The following is a 17,216-nucleotide window of genomic DNA, read 5'->3' on the forward strand; positions in this document are numbered from 1 at the left end:
GAGTAAATAACTCTGATATAACGTGACTATGGGATTTGTACTGTCGAATTCACTGATTCCACTGACAGCCCGAATATTTTTCGTATCCACTTTGCCCATGCAAAGACCAGATGCGGATGCAAATCTGACCTTTGACAGGGAATTTGTATTTCTCACTGTTTGTTGGGCCTCGACGATGCTCACCTGCACCAATATGATGTGCATATCTGTTGTCACAAAGTTGTTACTAAGTTTGGTTTCCACCGGACACTCCGCTTTCTTCTACCCATAAAACTCAACGCCTTCGTGTAAGTGACAAATTCTTGAGTATGACGTTAAAGAATTATCAAATGAATAAATGAACACTGCCCGTGTCTTTTACAATGGTCAGTCCTACAACGTTACCGTGTGGGGTGGTCATAATGGCTTTTATAATACACTTGACGTAACTGTTTGTTGTGTTTAACCCTGTGTCAAAGGCGAGAGTGTCTGAGAGAGGGATTTCCTGAGAAAGTGACAAATGTTCACAGGACTTTTCCGAATGTACCCGTGGTACATCGTTTGCCCTCATAAATGTACCTTTACCTATAAATATGTTGCCCTGGGAGGTCAGCAATTAACATTCTTGAAATAATTCCGTTTTCAGGCACCCAAAATATTCAAAATACTGTCTGCTTTTCGCAGAGTTTTATGGATTTAACGCCGCACAGTCACCTGTGTCTCCCAGCTACAGGAACATTCACACAGACATGCATGCCAACTCTACCGACGACCAACTTAAAATTCCACATCTGTTCAATGTTTGCGTTTATTCAAACTTTGCTTGAGAAAAAAATCTACAAGAGTGTTGGCTACGGTACTCAGTAAGAGTTGTTTCCTCTAAAAAAAAAGTTGAACAGACGTCTTGAATAGTTTGAAAGACGCATGTACAATGAGCCTTTTGGAACAACGCTTTATTGTCCATGCTGTTTTATAGACTATTTCCTTGTACCAGTGTAGAAGGCCAATGTGACCTTTCGCCTTAGTTCCGCTTAGTGTGCACAATAACACACAATATATGTTTGCCTTGAAAATGTAACCTATCGACACTCACAATTTAATAGGCAAGGGTCTGGGGCCAAAGCGATCTTCATTATTTTGAAATGTCATGTGGATATTATTACATTCGTAACTGCTTAGCTATCACCGCACATATTTATGGGCCTGCACGCGATGTGTTGGTATACAGGTTGATGCAGTCAGAAAAGATGGTAGCTTAGATACACCCACTAAGTCTGGCCACTTTTGTCAAATTAACTCCGCTGGGGGCACAGTCGTCTTTCAAAAGTAAAGCTCTTATGCTTTCTGCTTTCGGAGACAAAATAGTATGCACATTTCAGAGGTTATTTATTTTTTATTATATAAATGGAACAAATTGCTTCTTTTAAATCTGACAAAGCCATCACCTAAACTTTTTTTTACCTATGCAAATGCAGTTTTTAAACCTACTGAAATATACGCACATTTTTTTTTCTTTGGTTGTTTTTTTTTCTTCATTTACCTTAATTATATGTTCTCTTATACGTATCCATATAATCGAAGAAATGTATAAATATACACTCGTAATTCCGTTAATATGTATATCGCAATCATGTAAGTCTGCTTTACTACTGACGGGTGGGTGCTCACAAGGCATGCCTAATAGAGCTACATGAATTGCTGCATACTATTTATACAAGGGCAAAATCGGGATTAAGTAGGGTGATATAAAATCTTTTCCTGTATTACTAAAATACTATTTCCGGAAGCGGCCTGTCGGATGCTGAGTCAACTCACGAACAATTTCCGCATGCTTGTATATACTTTCCCCACTGATTCGACACAACAGGTTGTTAAATTATACCAGCTGGTCTCACCCAACAGAAAGCGAAAACAGGACATCTGTAGGTCCGTATCAATGCTTGAGATTACCCATATCGGTGTGAAAGAGCGCACCTACTGTCAACATTACATTTTTACTTTTCCTTTCAGTGTGTTAACTTTGAGAGTTTGGTATAATAAATGGAGATCAAATCACGACACCGCTAGTCTCGTTACTTTTCAAAAATACAGCTTTTACACGGCATAGTAGTGCAATGTATAACGCACCGTTGAAAGTGACAACAGAATCTAGAGTATTATATTAATTGCCATCACTGACCATTTCACGGAAGGTTTTCTGAGATGTTTAAGAGGTTGGTTCACTTTCAAAATGCAAAAATACGGATATCGATCTTGCTGAACATTATGTCCTATTGGAACAACTTGGGCAATAAACAGCACCGTGAGTAACCTGGTATACCCTGAGTCATAATATAAACACAGTAAAAATGACCGAATTCGGAGGTTTTGGAAACCATCGGCTAAGATAGTAAGCAGTGTGTACTCACCACGACTTTGTCCTTGAGAACAGTAGGCATGTCCATGGAGCTGCCAATAAGTAACACTCCTCCAGGTCCATATCCTGCAAATAAAAGGCATCCGAAATGATAGCTGCGTTATCTATTTTAGGTGTAATCTATAGATTCTGGCATTTTTGTGATCTGAAACAATAAAGGCCTATATATACACAAGATTAATTTGGCAAAGTTAGTGGAACTCTTCCAATGACCAATTTTATTTAAAAATGTAACGTTAGTATAGTTTAAATAGTTCAAATTGTCAAATCACTTTCCCAGCGCATTATCATCTCAGTTGCTGTCAGGTTATGAACATGTTGTCCAATGAACACTTTCTGCAAGAACAGTCCAACCAAGAGTATGTACGTCTTGCTGAACACTTTTTGTCATTAGGTGTGTGTGCATGTATTGTGTCTTCTTGTGGCAGGGCGAGTCCGTGCTGCCACCTCTGAAATATCATGCCGAAGACACCAGACATGTCACCCTAACCAGTCACATCATACTGACACCGAGCCAACCAGTTCTGTTTCTTTGCTCTAGCCTGTCATTGCTGAGTGCCCACCGAGACAGCAGCAAATACCACTTGTTAATTCAACCAAGAGTAAATATGTCGTGCGTAATTAATCAGTGGTAGCAAACTTGTACGTCTGTCACGGTTAACGTTCCTTTTGTTGATTTAACGGTTGTGTTCATTTAAATATAATTTATCTCATTTTACTGAGCAATGGAAAGTAGACCATTTAACGGTTTTGTACAAACCATACATAATTAGTTGGTGCTGGATGTACATAAAGAACTTTCCTTGCAACTTGTATCCAGTACCTATTCAAAAGACTTTATGCCATAACAAGCCATTTAAACATCGTGGTGAAATGACGGCGTCAGCCAGAGACAATGTGTCGACTGCTAGGTACGCACCTGCTAAGGAAAAGCACCTTGAGTTCTGATGTATTTTTGTTCAGTTTCCAACGTGTATCTTCTGTCCATCAGATTCAAAACAAATGTTGGGCAGTTGGCGTCAGACATGTATTTGTTTTCTACAATCTGGTATCTGACTCGCCTTGGCCTAATGGACGTCTATGTATAATTCTGCATTTTCTAACATGAAATACCAGGCTTCTGACGGAGGATTACAAAATAAACAGATCCGCATTATTCTGGGTGTAGCCTGGGATGTAGGCAAAACATAGGTGAGGCGAAACAAGAATGCATAGGTGGAAGGCGGATGGGAAACTTAAAACCCTCTGTCGGGTCGATTCTTGGTCCAAAATAACTTAGACAAATAACACACTTTATACTCACTACTTTCAGTTCTTGGGAAACTACGTTTATCAATGTGAGCCTTTATTGGAAAATTGCTTCAAAAGTGAATGAATGAATGAGTGGATGATTATGGCTTACACTCCAAAAAGGAATACACAGGGTCAAGGTCAAAATTTCGCATTCGCATACATGTTACCTATTTTATAGAAACTACACGTGACAGTACGTTTAAAATGGATAAAACTGTAAAAATGAAATGGAGAGGTTGTTTTTTTTAGTTTTGAGTTAAATGAAGTCAAATGTTTTGATTGTGGTGTGTGATTTAGTATTGTCTTTCACGAGAATATCCTGTTTTAGACAGATTTTAATGTATAAATAGTAATAAAAGTCTTTTTCAATGATTGTATGGAAGCATTGTCACTTTACATAGATTTGTAATATCATCTGTGACCCAGGTCTATCTGTCTATTAAATATCATATCCATAGCCGAATAGTACATAAGAAAGGCGTGAGGTGTTCAAAGTAAAACTTTTCTTGACATATGAAACTATTAAACTGATGGCTACAATTAATCAAAAAGGCGGCATCAAACAGGTATATATTCGTTGGGTCAGGCTACCTATACACCCATTTATGTATTAAAATTGTCCTGTATATACTGTCAACAGTTATTCCAGTCGTCGTAGAGTTTTAAAGCACCTTTGGTTTTCCATTGTAATCGAAATAGTGCCAGAGGACATGACCGACTCCTAAAGAACACATGCACACCAAGAACTTTGGAGTAAACATAGAGTATCTAAGCCCTCCGGAACTGTGTTATTTCGACAACATTCGCTTTCCCACGGTATAAATACACCCAAAGTTATTCACCGAAAGAAAGTTCCAAGGTAACTTTGTGTCTTTGAGTCTTTCTGCAAACAGGTGCGTGTAATGTCGGGAACCAGTTTGGGCGTTGTTATCCCTCTTAACAGACTGTAGCCTAACCTGGTTCCCGAAATAACCTAAGCCCACAGCGAACAGAAATAGCTAGCAGTGACTTCAAGCATCTTATTTTCTTGAAGATTTTGCTGTGTCTAACGACTTTATCACTCCTGACAGCCAAGACGACAGCTAACAAAAACACCTATGACATTTATAGAAATCTTTAGCTTATCTGGAGAGTAAATGTGTATAGGTAAGTTACTCAGGTATCCCTCTGCTAACATAACATAACATTGGTTTCATTGCAAATGTTACGCTGACCAATGTACAGAACTAGAAGCAGTGGTGCAGAGAGACATAACTTAACGTTGTAAATCTCACTTAGGTAACACGTGAGAGATGGGAAGCTCATCAGGCCAGCTTTCCGGCTGGAGGATCTATCCAGCCCCTGGCAGAATACCATGTACTTTTCTTACAGCAGCGCGCACGTCTGTACATATGGGTTGTATATTTGGTGGATGTGCTCTGGGCAGCTGTCAATGTGAGAAGAAAACAACGAAGAGTATCCTTAGACAATGAATAATTCTTGTTTACACTCGATGTCATGGCAACGCAATAACTCTGTAGAGAGGCCTCGCACACGCCCAATGCAGACGATCCGTTCTGAGTGGTGCAAAGATAGGGAGAGAAAAAATCCTCCTTGCCATCGAGTGTCGTGTTTCGTGTTTTCCTGTGCCTTATTTAGCCAGCCTTAAGCGCCTGGGCCTGTTTTCCTTCAACCAGGTCGGAAGCTTTACCTGTATCACGATAACACGTCATACTTTAAACCAGTTTGCATGTTAAATCTTCCAGCGTTTACTCTCCACGTTGCGCAAAAACGTTGTCTTGCGTGTAACTAATTATATTATCAAAACATAGCGCTGTGAAACATGAAGATAAGCGCAATTTATTCTCTTGTTCGCAGAATATATTCGGAAAACTTGGGAATTTTTTTTTTACAGAGCCCTGACCTTTTTTGTTTCAAGAGCGACATAAACTCTTAAAGCGACATAGCCTAAACTCTTGCTTTGAAGATTAAACCGTTTTTTTAACGTCACATATTAGTTTGACTTCTTATACTCAAAAAATATTATTCAATACCTACTTATGGAATGAAGTCAAACACTTCATTGCTTCAACAGCCGATCTGTGACACTCTTATTATTTTTCAACAACATGAGAAATGTTGAAATTCTGTGCTTTATTTGACTAAATAACAAATCATTGCAGAATTACTTGTATACCTACATGTACCATAAGATTACGTAAAAGATATCGGATACATGACTAATCTGGTAAACAATGTAAGAAAATGTGTGTATGTATGTATGCTTGGTGTTTTACGTCGTACTTAAAAAGTTTTCAGTCATGTGACGACGAGGAGTTATCAGGTGCGTGTATGTAGTAAGCAAATTTAAGAATAGCTTTGTTACTGTACACAATATGGATTTTATAGCGTTGGAATATCTGGTAGGACATGCATATTCCATATGACATCCGGTGAAAGAAAATCGGCCTTATTAAATACCGTGAGTCGCCGTGACTGTATGGCTGTATGAATAGATTCACCCGAATCTGGCCTACTAACAACAGGCATCAGGCATGCTACTCCACCCCACCCTATTGTATCACGTAAACTGAGTTTCTGCCAAAAAGGCCAGGCTCCATACAGTTAATTCTGAGTTACAGACAAAGAAAAATAAGATATATCTTCTACCTCCTGCAATATAGTCTTATACTCTATATATAACACAGTGCCCTCGTTTTAACAAAAAAAAATCTACAATCGCGACGCCCAATTAGTCACAAGATCAACCCAATTATCAAGACCAAGTGCATTGTGTCCCGGTTTTTTTTTGTTATTAAGTGATCGTTATAGCTACCTATTTGTTACGTGTTATAACCACATTCTGGGAGTTCTGTTCTGTCATATACAATCTCGTACTGCAAAATATGATTACCACGTGCTCACATACACTTAATGGCACATAAACAAACTACTGGGTTAAGAACATATTGCTACCATCTGCAGCTGGAGTATTTTATTACCTTTTAAGCCCCGAAAAAGGACCTTATGCTATCTCACACCCTATATAGTTTTTCAGTAAGGTTATTTGGTCCCTTGCCCATGTCCTGTCTATTATAGCGAATATTTAACGTGTGCTCTAAAAGTTTTCTGAAGTGGACAGATTTGAAAACTGGAATTATTGTTTATTGAGTGTTGTTTTGATATAGTTGTACATACCTTTCGTGGATGAAAATACCTAGAAAGAAGGTTTAGCATTCACTACATTGATATCATATTATGGAAATATTACAATTATGGAAAAGTAAATTAATGAGTTAGCCTGTCGCAAGGAAATGATAGTTTGCACCTGAAGACTTACATCTGGAACGCTATAATGTTGCAAACCTATACGATGTACCCGTAGTTCGACAATCACTGCAGTAGAGGAGTGACGACCTTGCTATAGCCGAATGGCGTCGCTTGGTTATGACTGGAATGTTAGTACATTCACTTTACGACTTAGTCAGCATATAAGTTTTAGAGTAACTTCTTTACCATGACTTGAAGCTGATTATGGTACCAGGTATATACATTTTTTCCAAACATAATCCGGTTTTTCGGACACATTTTAATTCATGTCACATAACTGAAGGCCAGAATTACTGATCATGCCCATCAGACTTCCTAATCCCTACGACCTCAAATTTTATAATAACCCATTCTTAAAGTATGGAATGTTTAGGTGATAACTGATTCAGAAGGCAAAATTCACAAGAGGTAACTGTCAAGCCCAAAAGAAATGTGTTTAAAAAACGGACACTACATTGTCTATGTGACAAACGAAGGGTACATGTCAATAAGAACTATGTACAGGAAATATGTAACTTTGTATATATACACTGTGACACTTGGACTACAATCACAAGCAGTAATACCTATTTTACTTCTTCGTGACGCTTCGAGCGTCGAAAGAGTTTGACTTATTTGTCTTATGTTCCATCTAATAAGGAATGGGCCTGTTTAAGAGAAAAGTGTTGTCGACTGTGTGCTGCCCTCCTCTCTTTCGATGCCAAGCTTAGGTTTACAACTGCAATAATTAGTATATGCATGCATATTAGTAGAACTGTGGGTCATTATTATATACATAGTCTTTGTTGATTTTTGCGTCCGACTGCAAGTGCGGTGAGAATAACAGGTTAAAAATGGAGGAAAAGGACTGAACAAAAAGGCAACAGTCTAGCTTGCCATGCTGAAATGTGCTTATCGGAGTTGAGCTGACTGTAGGTCGGACTATGATTTATCTCAGATATGTTTCTCTAAGGCATAACATTTCCTACTGTTAATACGAAAACACTGGGAACACTTGTTATTGCTGGGTTTCTACATTACACAGCGCTGTCTGTGTACTCTAACACTTGGTGATATCTTAGTTGCCTGAACTTTTCCGATAATCTTCCGGAATGCCGCACTTCGGTAACCAAAGATACTCGGAGTATTTCGGCAAAGATCGGGATCCTATCCCACTAAAGCCCATGCATTTGAAAAATACCCAAGCTTACAGGTAAGAGGCTGCAGATACAGACAATACCCCATGCTGTGCATAACCCACATGGGCCTATACTATATAACAGTAATATAAGTATATATTTACTGGAAATTGGAATCATAATTTGGTTTCATAACTGGTTTTTTTTATCATTAATCAAATACCTACAGGTTATATAGAAGATCACAGCTAGTTGTTTAAACTGAAATCAAAAACACCTCATGCATCAATTCACCGACTTAAAAAATTATATTACTCACCGCACATTAAACCTATTTTTGGATGTTTGATTGTTACGGGCATTTCACTTAAAATGAAATCATTATCTAATCTTTTAATGTTTTAGTACATTTATCTTGGCATTAAAGGAATAACCATATATAGAACTGAGAACTGAGCTCACCTGTCTGCGATAGTGCTATTTTCTGACAATCTCTATTTCCAGTGTAAGGCAGAAGTGGACATTTGTACAGCCCTCCGCTAGATCCCTGTTGTTCCTGGTCCAGTGGAGCTCCAGATATCAACCTGTAAAGCGAAATATAACAATACTAAAACCAATTCCATCAAACTGCAAATCCATTTGCAGTATATAACTTAATATATAATAGTAATATAACTTAGACAAAGCCTTATCTATACAGAAAATGTATACACGTACGCACGTAACATGTATACCAACGTATATAATACATCCACATGTATCATGTATAAAACTTCCACATGTAAGCATGTGGCAAAACCGAATGTAAAATATATAAAATATGAAAATTTCCACCCTAGGGATACCAACCTTCGTCATTTGCTGTGAAACTCAAAGCAAATGGTATCAGTTAAATGCATTACATATGCTAACACCGTCAGGATGCTGTATAGTGTTTCAGACACTTAACACGATGTAACTAAAACACATGCCTAACACAGTTTAGCCAAACCCCCAAAACTGCTTTCAGGATAATAGTAACCTAGATATAATTAGCAGTAGAAGCATGTTTTGTAGCACTATTCAAATCAGAAATCTGTGAATGAATCTTAATTGCACAACCGAATGGACATTCTATGTGACAAGGATATTTCACATTCACCTACAATAACACACTAAGATAATGGGTGTAAGACAAAACTAATAACAAGATGCAGGTTGCAGAAAGGCATGTATCAAAGCCAAATTTAAAGTACCTAAAATATTAATTCCCTGCCTGTGGGTATCAACCTGTATTTAATATACGTACATATTAACCTGTAGAATATATTCTAACCGTTAGTTGCGGGCATCTGTACCCACAATCATTCTGAAAATTTAATGAAACAACATAATGCACAGTATAACCCAGTCTTCTTGATAAAGTTAAATTATCACTTTGCAATGTTTAACCAATAGCTTAAGTCGTGAATTGTTATTCTCTAGATTTGAAATAACGCAAGATATGTATGAATATAAATGTACATCTAGTAGAGCTCTAAGACCAAACCAGGGAAAATGACTTTTTTGCCTCATGAATTTCAAAAAGTTATTTGTAAACAATGTAAAAGTGTACATCCATATACATGTCAGAAATTAGGAAACTATTCTGAGACAATATAATTTGGGTGCGATGTGTTCAAAGTTACATACAGTCGCCTGGTTCTATAAAAAGCCTGTGTGATAAATCTTATCTCACTGCTGGCAACATGGCTTGTAACAAATGGCAGCGGGTTCACATGCGCACGAGGCCGCATGCCGCGTGGATAAATCCAGCACCTGCTGCGTTGTGTTTTGTTTACGGCAGACAAATTGAAGCCGCTGTTTCTGTTACAGGCTCCTATGCTTGATTAGAGGGCTGATGTGAGCCTGCCTATGACTTGTACGGTAAACTAGCTCGTGTTTGTGGGTAATCAGCTAAGCTATTACAAAGCACCTCCACTAGGTGCTCAAGGGCCTTAATTGAGGTTAGCCACAGCAAAAAGGTCGACTCGCTGCGAAACCCTGTAAAGCGCTGTTGTACGTTACAAGTAAGTGTTATTGATACACACAACTAATTTTCTTCCAGAGGACACCAAAACGACGTCTGTGTAAATGCTTCCAGAACAATAAACTGTCCACAGATTCATGAAAGTGTGTAAAATAACGCGTGGTTTACATGTGAAACACAACCTGTTGTAATTTAGCCCAGAATATATAATTCCTGTTCCTTGAGAAAAACATGCCAGATTCCAAGGTCTTTATAATGACAAGATAATTTATCTGTCCCATGTTCCGCTTATACCCTGGTTGTCTGTTCCAAAGATCAAGGTGATCCAGTGAAGAAAGTGCAAAGAAATTCAGGAGCTGACAACATCTGCTTATCGTCTTAGACTGGACTTTTGATATTTACAAATTTCCATGGAAACCAAACCCGGCGCATTTAATAGGCCTATTCATCACTACATCTGCCACCCAACTGACGCGCACAGAAACGAAGGAGAATTACATAAACACAGTCACGTGATTGATATATTCGTATATAAGTTAGTAATCTGGTCAGGACTATCTAGCCATGAGGACAGCATGATTACATGGTTACGAGGTGGTGAGATCAATCACAGATGTGCGCAGCAGCTTTAAATAACACAAGTCCTTGCCCGAAAACTATCCTTACACAAACAAAGAGTTCAGCAACTCATCAGGTCAATCCTGTGCTATCTATGAGTTTCTGTAAAAGAACTCTTGATGTCCAAAATGTGGGTCGAAATTATCGTTCTGAAGCCACACTCAGGCAGGCAGTCCATTTCGTTTATACCACTTAGACCTACATACTGTATGCACTAAACGACATTCATTCTCACAGTTCACATAATAGTCACTCTTTATACGTCCGATCAGTATAGATTGTTACTATTTAAGAAATTACATGAACTGTTAGCAAAATAACCAAAACCGAGGAAATCTGACAAGAGGCCGTATTTCACCAGTTGCACGTGACCATTTGCCAACTATCAAAATGTCGCCGCAGGTCTGGTTTTGCTCTCTAAGCTCTACGTCTTTTTATTTTGTTCGCACATAAAGGTTCATGCATACTCATACCACTTTCATCAGTTCGTGATAGCGGCATAGTAATGTATTAAGGTCGTTGTAATACTTCTACGCACTCTTCCAAACCGCCCGTCTGCACTGACATTAGAGGTTAAATAGGACTGGGGCGAGCATCGTGGTAATGTTATGAGTATGGGTAAAAGGTTCTAGGTTTCATCACTGAGTCTGCCTGAGTGAGCCCAGGTGGGGCGCCGTGTTACTCCAATCAGCTGCATCTCGCCTTTGCTTGCACACACAAGCATGACCTCTGTAGTAATATATCCTCTCTTCCATTCGGAAAACATTTATTGGAGAGAATCAGTCACAGAATTCTGTCGTTAATGTTCCTGGATGAATTTACTGTATGCACAGTGATGGGTTATTCCAGCTGAATTCCCTAACATCTAAATACTGTACAATAAACATTCGCCTATACACGTGATTAACCAGAAAATAAGAAATCATCCTGCACGACAGTGAGATAGTCATTCAAGGTGAGATTTTCAAACTTTTCCTTTAAAGACCAGGACTCTTTTTGCAAGCCAAGAGTGAGTAGGCCAATACAAAACTAACCTTTCATTTATGGAAGATTTTTGCGTACATGTGAGTCTTTATATCTACATGTATATGTCATGTCTTAGCAAAGCATACACTTTCATGGAAAATACAAATTCTGCAAAAGTCGGTGGATGCGTGGTGTTGTATTTTGCTGATGGACAACAAATGTAAAATGTCGGACATCGGCTTTAGCCAAATCGACAAGGTATTTACATAGGGAATAACCAACGGGCGTTGGCCTATAACTCATACGGCGACCATATGGTATTATGGAACATCTTCCGTCGTGAAAGGATGGACAGAGATACGAAATGTTTGTGTATAATACCTAAGACATCTTAAATCTGTTTACGCATAAACTATTGGCAGGTGCTCGTTGTTGCAAACAAAGCTGTCTGACCCATAATGGTTTCCATGACGACAATGGCTTTGGAAACTTTATAGGCTGGGTCATCCTGTGACAGAAGAAGGGAAACGCCCAGCGGGTACACACCTAAGCGAGAGCACAAAATAACAAGACTCAGTTTCACGTGTCGAGCAATTTACACATGTGGTGCCATGAAAAAATTACACGTGTTACTTTTAAGACATCATGACATCTAGATTTTGACCTTTATTTGAATGGTATTTTACGCCGTACTCAAGATAATGAATGTATGTGTGAAGTTCGACGTTATCGGGCCAAAGAGACTTTGGTTCCAGTCAATACAAGGTTTCCTGCATATAGCCAGCTTTAGTTGGCTATTTGTTAGATGTAGCCTACATGTCCTACGATAGCCAACGCTGATTTTTATAAGGCAATATTCTGCCCAAGAATGAGTTAATTTGATTCAAGGTCACCAGATTAGCTGAAATGCAAGATTATCTTGGCTCTCGTTTTGGGAATTGGCCTTGAGATTATTGACCTGGAAAGTCTGTATTGGTTAACGTGTGGCATACGAATGTCTGTTTCGACCCATAGATTTTTATCACTTTTATCTCTAAACTATATTACACCATTTTCAATCGATATGTGTGGCCTTTTAACGGACAGCTTAAGCTTACAACCAACATGAATGAATCTGACCCTGTATGAATCTGACCCTGTATGAATCTGACCATGTATAAAGTCACTAATCAAACAGCACTGGACAAAGCATCTTAGCCTTCGTTAACAAATGACATATGTCTTTCTTACAAGGACAACATGGCATTTGTCAGATGACATAACATCAGTTATAGACCGTAAATCTTTTATTATATTACTTTGCTGACGAAATAAAGCGTACGGAAAAAGCATGCTAATGCACATTCAGGGTCAGTTTTCATGTATAAGACCAGTATACGTTTCTCATCAAGGCGCTAAACATTTTCCCTATAAAGTATTCCAGATTACCTTCATGTATGATAGTGTATTCAGTTCAATGTCAGCCTCATGGGATGGATTTAATGAATGCTCAGATACCTGAACATTTTGGGACAATGACTCAGTTCAGTTTTCTAGTGTTATTATCACAAGGCAACTTGTCATTTACCGTTGATTTTTCTCTTACGTGTTATCAGCAAAAACCCTCTCCATTCGTGAAATATTGCTCTAGTCAAGATGTTGCTATACTTCCACTCCAAACATGTCTACAAATCTGCTTCATATAGACACTCTGTTATTTTAGTATAGCTTTGTTTATTTCGGGAAGAAGGTTTGCAAGTAAAACCATGTGCATTGCACACACCGTTTTCAGAAGTACAACATCAGATCTGCACATGGCCTGCTCCAAATTTTCTCATGCCCCTTTTCGCCTGGTGCTCAACAGCCATACACAGGTCAGTGAAAAGTGTCCGGCCGGGTCAGGCAGAACTCACTGAGTCTAAACATAGTTTGTTATCAATGACGGTGCCAGTGGGTCAATCGATTAAATATTAGACTATACTTCCAACGAATCATGATCAGAGCTTCGACAAACCAATCCATTCCTTCAATCACTGATATTAATGAAATCAACTATTCAACAATTATTCACAAACAATGGCTGCTTAGTTTGACTGTTGGTCACAATTACGACATCTATGGTCGCCTCCACTATCCTTCAACCAAAAACTCACAATCGACAAGAGAAAACTTGTCCAGGAAGTAGGCTAATGTGGCCCATGATTGGTTTAGGTACAGTGATGTTGGGTGGTCCAGCCTTAGTCTCTGCAGAACCAGTTCAGTACAGCCATTAATTTTAGTACGTGACTGCATCCCATTACGCCTCGACGATTTTTTGTAAGTACAAATCGTGGCACAAAGACAGAATCATAAAAAACAGCCTGAACACGTTATACGCTTTAAGGGTAAAGGTTTCTCCTCCGAAAGAGTACAGAGTGAAGTAATTATAAAGGGCGGATACTATGAAAAAATTGTTCAATCTTCAGTTTCACACCTTGTGATGTATTAACGAAAAAACGTTTTTTTTTTCTATATGAGAAATGCTCATTGCTTGGTCACAAATGATTCTAAACCTGAGGTCTGTGCGACATTCGTATAAAACACTCAGGATTCATGTCACCCAGCGTAAAAGTTTTCTTTTATAACCTGCGTTCAGACAAGTACAAAGAGATTATGATAACCACTAAGACAACATCAATTCATTAAGTTTATAAACTGATATTAAGTAAATACAAACTATACAGCCTGCATACATAAAAGATCTGAAGTAGCCGAAAGTGAGTAAAATCCCTATAAATTGGCGTTTGTTTCCAAATGACTTATGTGTGCATTATCAAATACATTTTCTTACTTTTGAAACGAATTGAAATCCAGTTTCCAAAATCGCTGAAAGTGGATGTCAAATCGAATAACCTTTTGTATTTACTCGTCCTCAAGCGCATCTTGACTTCATTAAACTAGTTTAACATGGACGATTAATATAGAAAGTCCAGTAAAAAGAATAATTTCCAACATAACAGGTATGCTTTCACACACGTAGGTAATTGTTTAAGTATGTTGAAAAACAGAACAAATGCATAACAATCTATTGTTGCAGAAAAGAAAAAAAAGGATTCATATATATGTCCATAACACTTGAACATGATCAAATGATTTCTTAAGCACTATGTTAACGCAAAGTTGAGAGAGATAACGTTTTATTTTGTAAATGATTGTTTTGCATCGAGTCGATGGTGTTTGATTGCAAAGAAGCAGTTGAGAAATATCGGATTCCCTTGGTTAAGCCTCCTGCAGCCAAAGACAGTTAGTGAGATGGCGATACGCCTTATTGCCCGTCAGAAAATGACATATGGTCATACCTACACTGACCGGACTACCGATAAGTGTTAAGTATCACAGAATCTCCTACAAAGAGTATTCTGCTGGCTCTAGACCAACGATACTTAACTTGTATTCGGCATTAAGATGAAGGCTTCTTCTGTAAATCTACCCCCATTATACAACAATGACAACGAATGAAAGAAATATGAGTTCAGGCGCCCGAAAATCTTTCCATTGTACCGGTATGGCTGCCATTTCAGACCAATAGCGGTTAAATTTCCAAACTGATCACTCCAAAGGCAACTCCTTCCTGAGCACGAAATAAAGGATTATTAAGACGCCCTTGTCAGACAATAGAGAAACTATCAGAAGTCTCCCGGAACGACAGGGAGACAAAATAAACACTTTATATTGTACTTTTCTAACACCAAGTATGTTGCAACTTCAGTTCGTGTGTTGCATGTTCATCCGCTACGCTTGCAATCCAGCGGAGTATGACGTATGTATAGGACAACAGCCATAGGAACAGAGACCGATATCCCTTCTCTGCTTTACAGAAGCATTCGGGCTTATTTGCACGCTCAAGGTTAATGACTAACCACACGTCAATTACACAGACCAAGGATCACAGCAATAGCATAATTTTCCTGTATTAACAGTTGGTATTTACACCACAAGCATGCGTGAGTATCCAGAGAAACCAGGAGCACCAAGCAACTTGTGCCAATGATTTTGACCTTTTCTTTCAAGGTTCCCAACTAGAAGACTACAGGGTCCTCTCAAAGGCGCCATCGCCCGTGTCAGCTAACGCATAGCAGCTGACTTCTGTCACTCTTGGAAAAAAGTTATAGTTATAGTGACGCGATGTAGACCATTATTTAAGTGTGGATGTAGATTTAAGTTCACGTGGAAACATTCTTGCGTATAGCCTGCATAAAGGATTCGTGGAAAAGATTCATAAATAACATCCCGATTTTCACTCTTCTTACCCTTGGATTGAATCATGGATATAAAGTGTCTTATACCACAAGCAAGTTTACTATGCACAAGGGTATGGACTGAAGCGCTCAGCTAAGATATGGTCCCAACACACAAAAATGAGTATGAAATTGAAGTATAACCGCACAAAGTGGTAAATTCTTCATCTTGAACTAAAATGATGACAAAACAACTCTAGATCAAGGGACGATTTTAGAATCAATCGACTTACATAAATGTTCCAGTATGACGCCACATGTTTGTTCACATCGTCACGATGAGAATGACATTTTGAAAGCCGTCGTTCTAGAGTTTGCTTATACCATTGTGCCTAGTAATTTAATGATAAGCACATACATTGAGGAAATTTTACAGTAATGTTAACATTATTCGAGTTAGAAATGATGTACATGTAAAACCAACGAGACCATGTTATTTTTTCGGGGATACTGATATTTACCTGACTCATATTAATCATATTACATATTTCATTTGTTGTGTAGGGGCCTACATTTACAATTTTGTCAGAATATCATGAAACAAAGACTTGTGCCAAATGGTGTACAGACAAAAGCCTTAAACATATAATTACACCATGTGAAATGTCTGTTTTATCTGTGGTTGAACCTAATAATGTCAAACAATTATAAACTTTGGATGTTGTTAATTAAACATCAAATTCTTACTGGTGGCGCACTGGATGATTTCCCGAAACAACAAACTTTAAAGGCGGGGTTCATCTTGACCTTTATGTTCGCTTCATGGTCGACCCAAGATCAGAATTATGTTTTTCTCCTCCACACGTGTGACGAGGTGAATGTATGTAAAGGACGCATCTGTAGAAAAGCTCAAAAAGGGACGTGATATCAGCGATATCTTCTAATTGTCTTATTTATGGCGATGTATGATGTAACCAATGCAACACTACATTCAGGATTATAACATTAGTGACTGCTGCCATATATTCGTGCAAGCTAAACTGAAAAGTATATAGTAAACCATAATAAACTTGTTAAACACCCATATGCAATATCAAAAGTTTTAGAGAAAACTGTACACTCAACCCTTCGTCACATAGGGAGACTGAGTGGATTATCACATAAAATTGAAGCGGAGTAAAATATATACGGATAGATTCTGTACTGATCCGATATGATACCTTTAAGTGTAGGCTTCACCATCGGAAAAAACTGATTAATCTGTTTGTGATTTGAGCATTTAATTTTTGTATTCTTCTTAACAATGGTCCTTC

At 38.3% G+C, this 17,216-nt stretch overlaps 1 protein-coding gene across 1 annotated transcript in view; it reads right to left on the reverse strand.

Moving 5' to 3' along the window:
* LOC135469968 (integrin alpha-4-like) overlaps positions 1-17,216 on the reverse strand; it is a 33,861-nt gene that overhangs the window by 14,001 nt on the left and 2,644 nt on the right. Inside the window, exons 2-3 of the mRNA XM_064748640.1 lie at positions 8,578-8,699; positions 2,388-2,461 (exon numbers count right to left, since the gene is read on the reverse strand). Coding sequence (XP_064604710.1) covers positions 2,388-2,423 — 36 coding nt within the window. The 5' untranslated portion in view covers positions 2,424-2,461; positions 8,578-8,699. The remainder of the gene's footprint in view (positions 1-2,387; positions 2,462-8,577; positions 8,700-17,216) is intronic.

The sequence above is a fragment of the Liolophura sinensis genome, chromosome 7, assembly GCF_032854445.1.
Source record: "Liolophura sinensis isolate JHLJ2023 chromosome 7, CUHK_Ljap_v2, whole genome shotgun sequence".
NCBI lineage: Eukaryota > Metazoa > Mollusca > Polyplacophora > Chitonida > Chitonidae > Liolophura > Liolophura sinensis.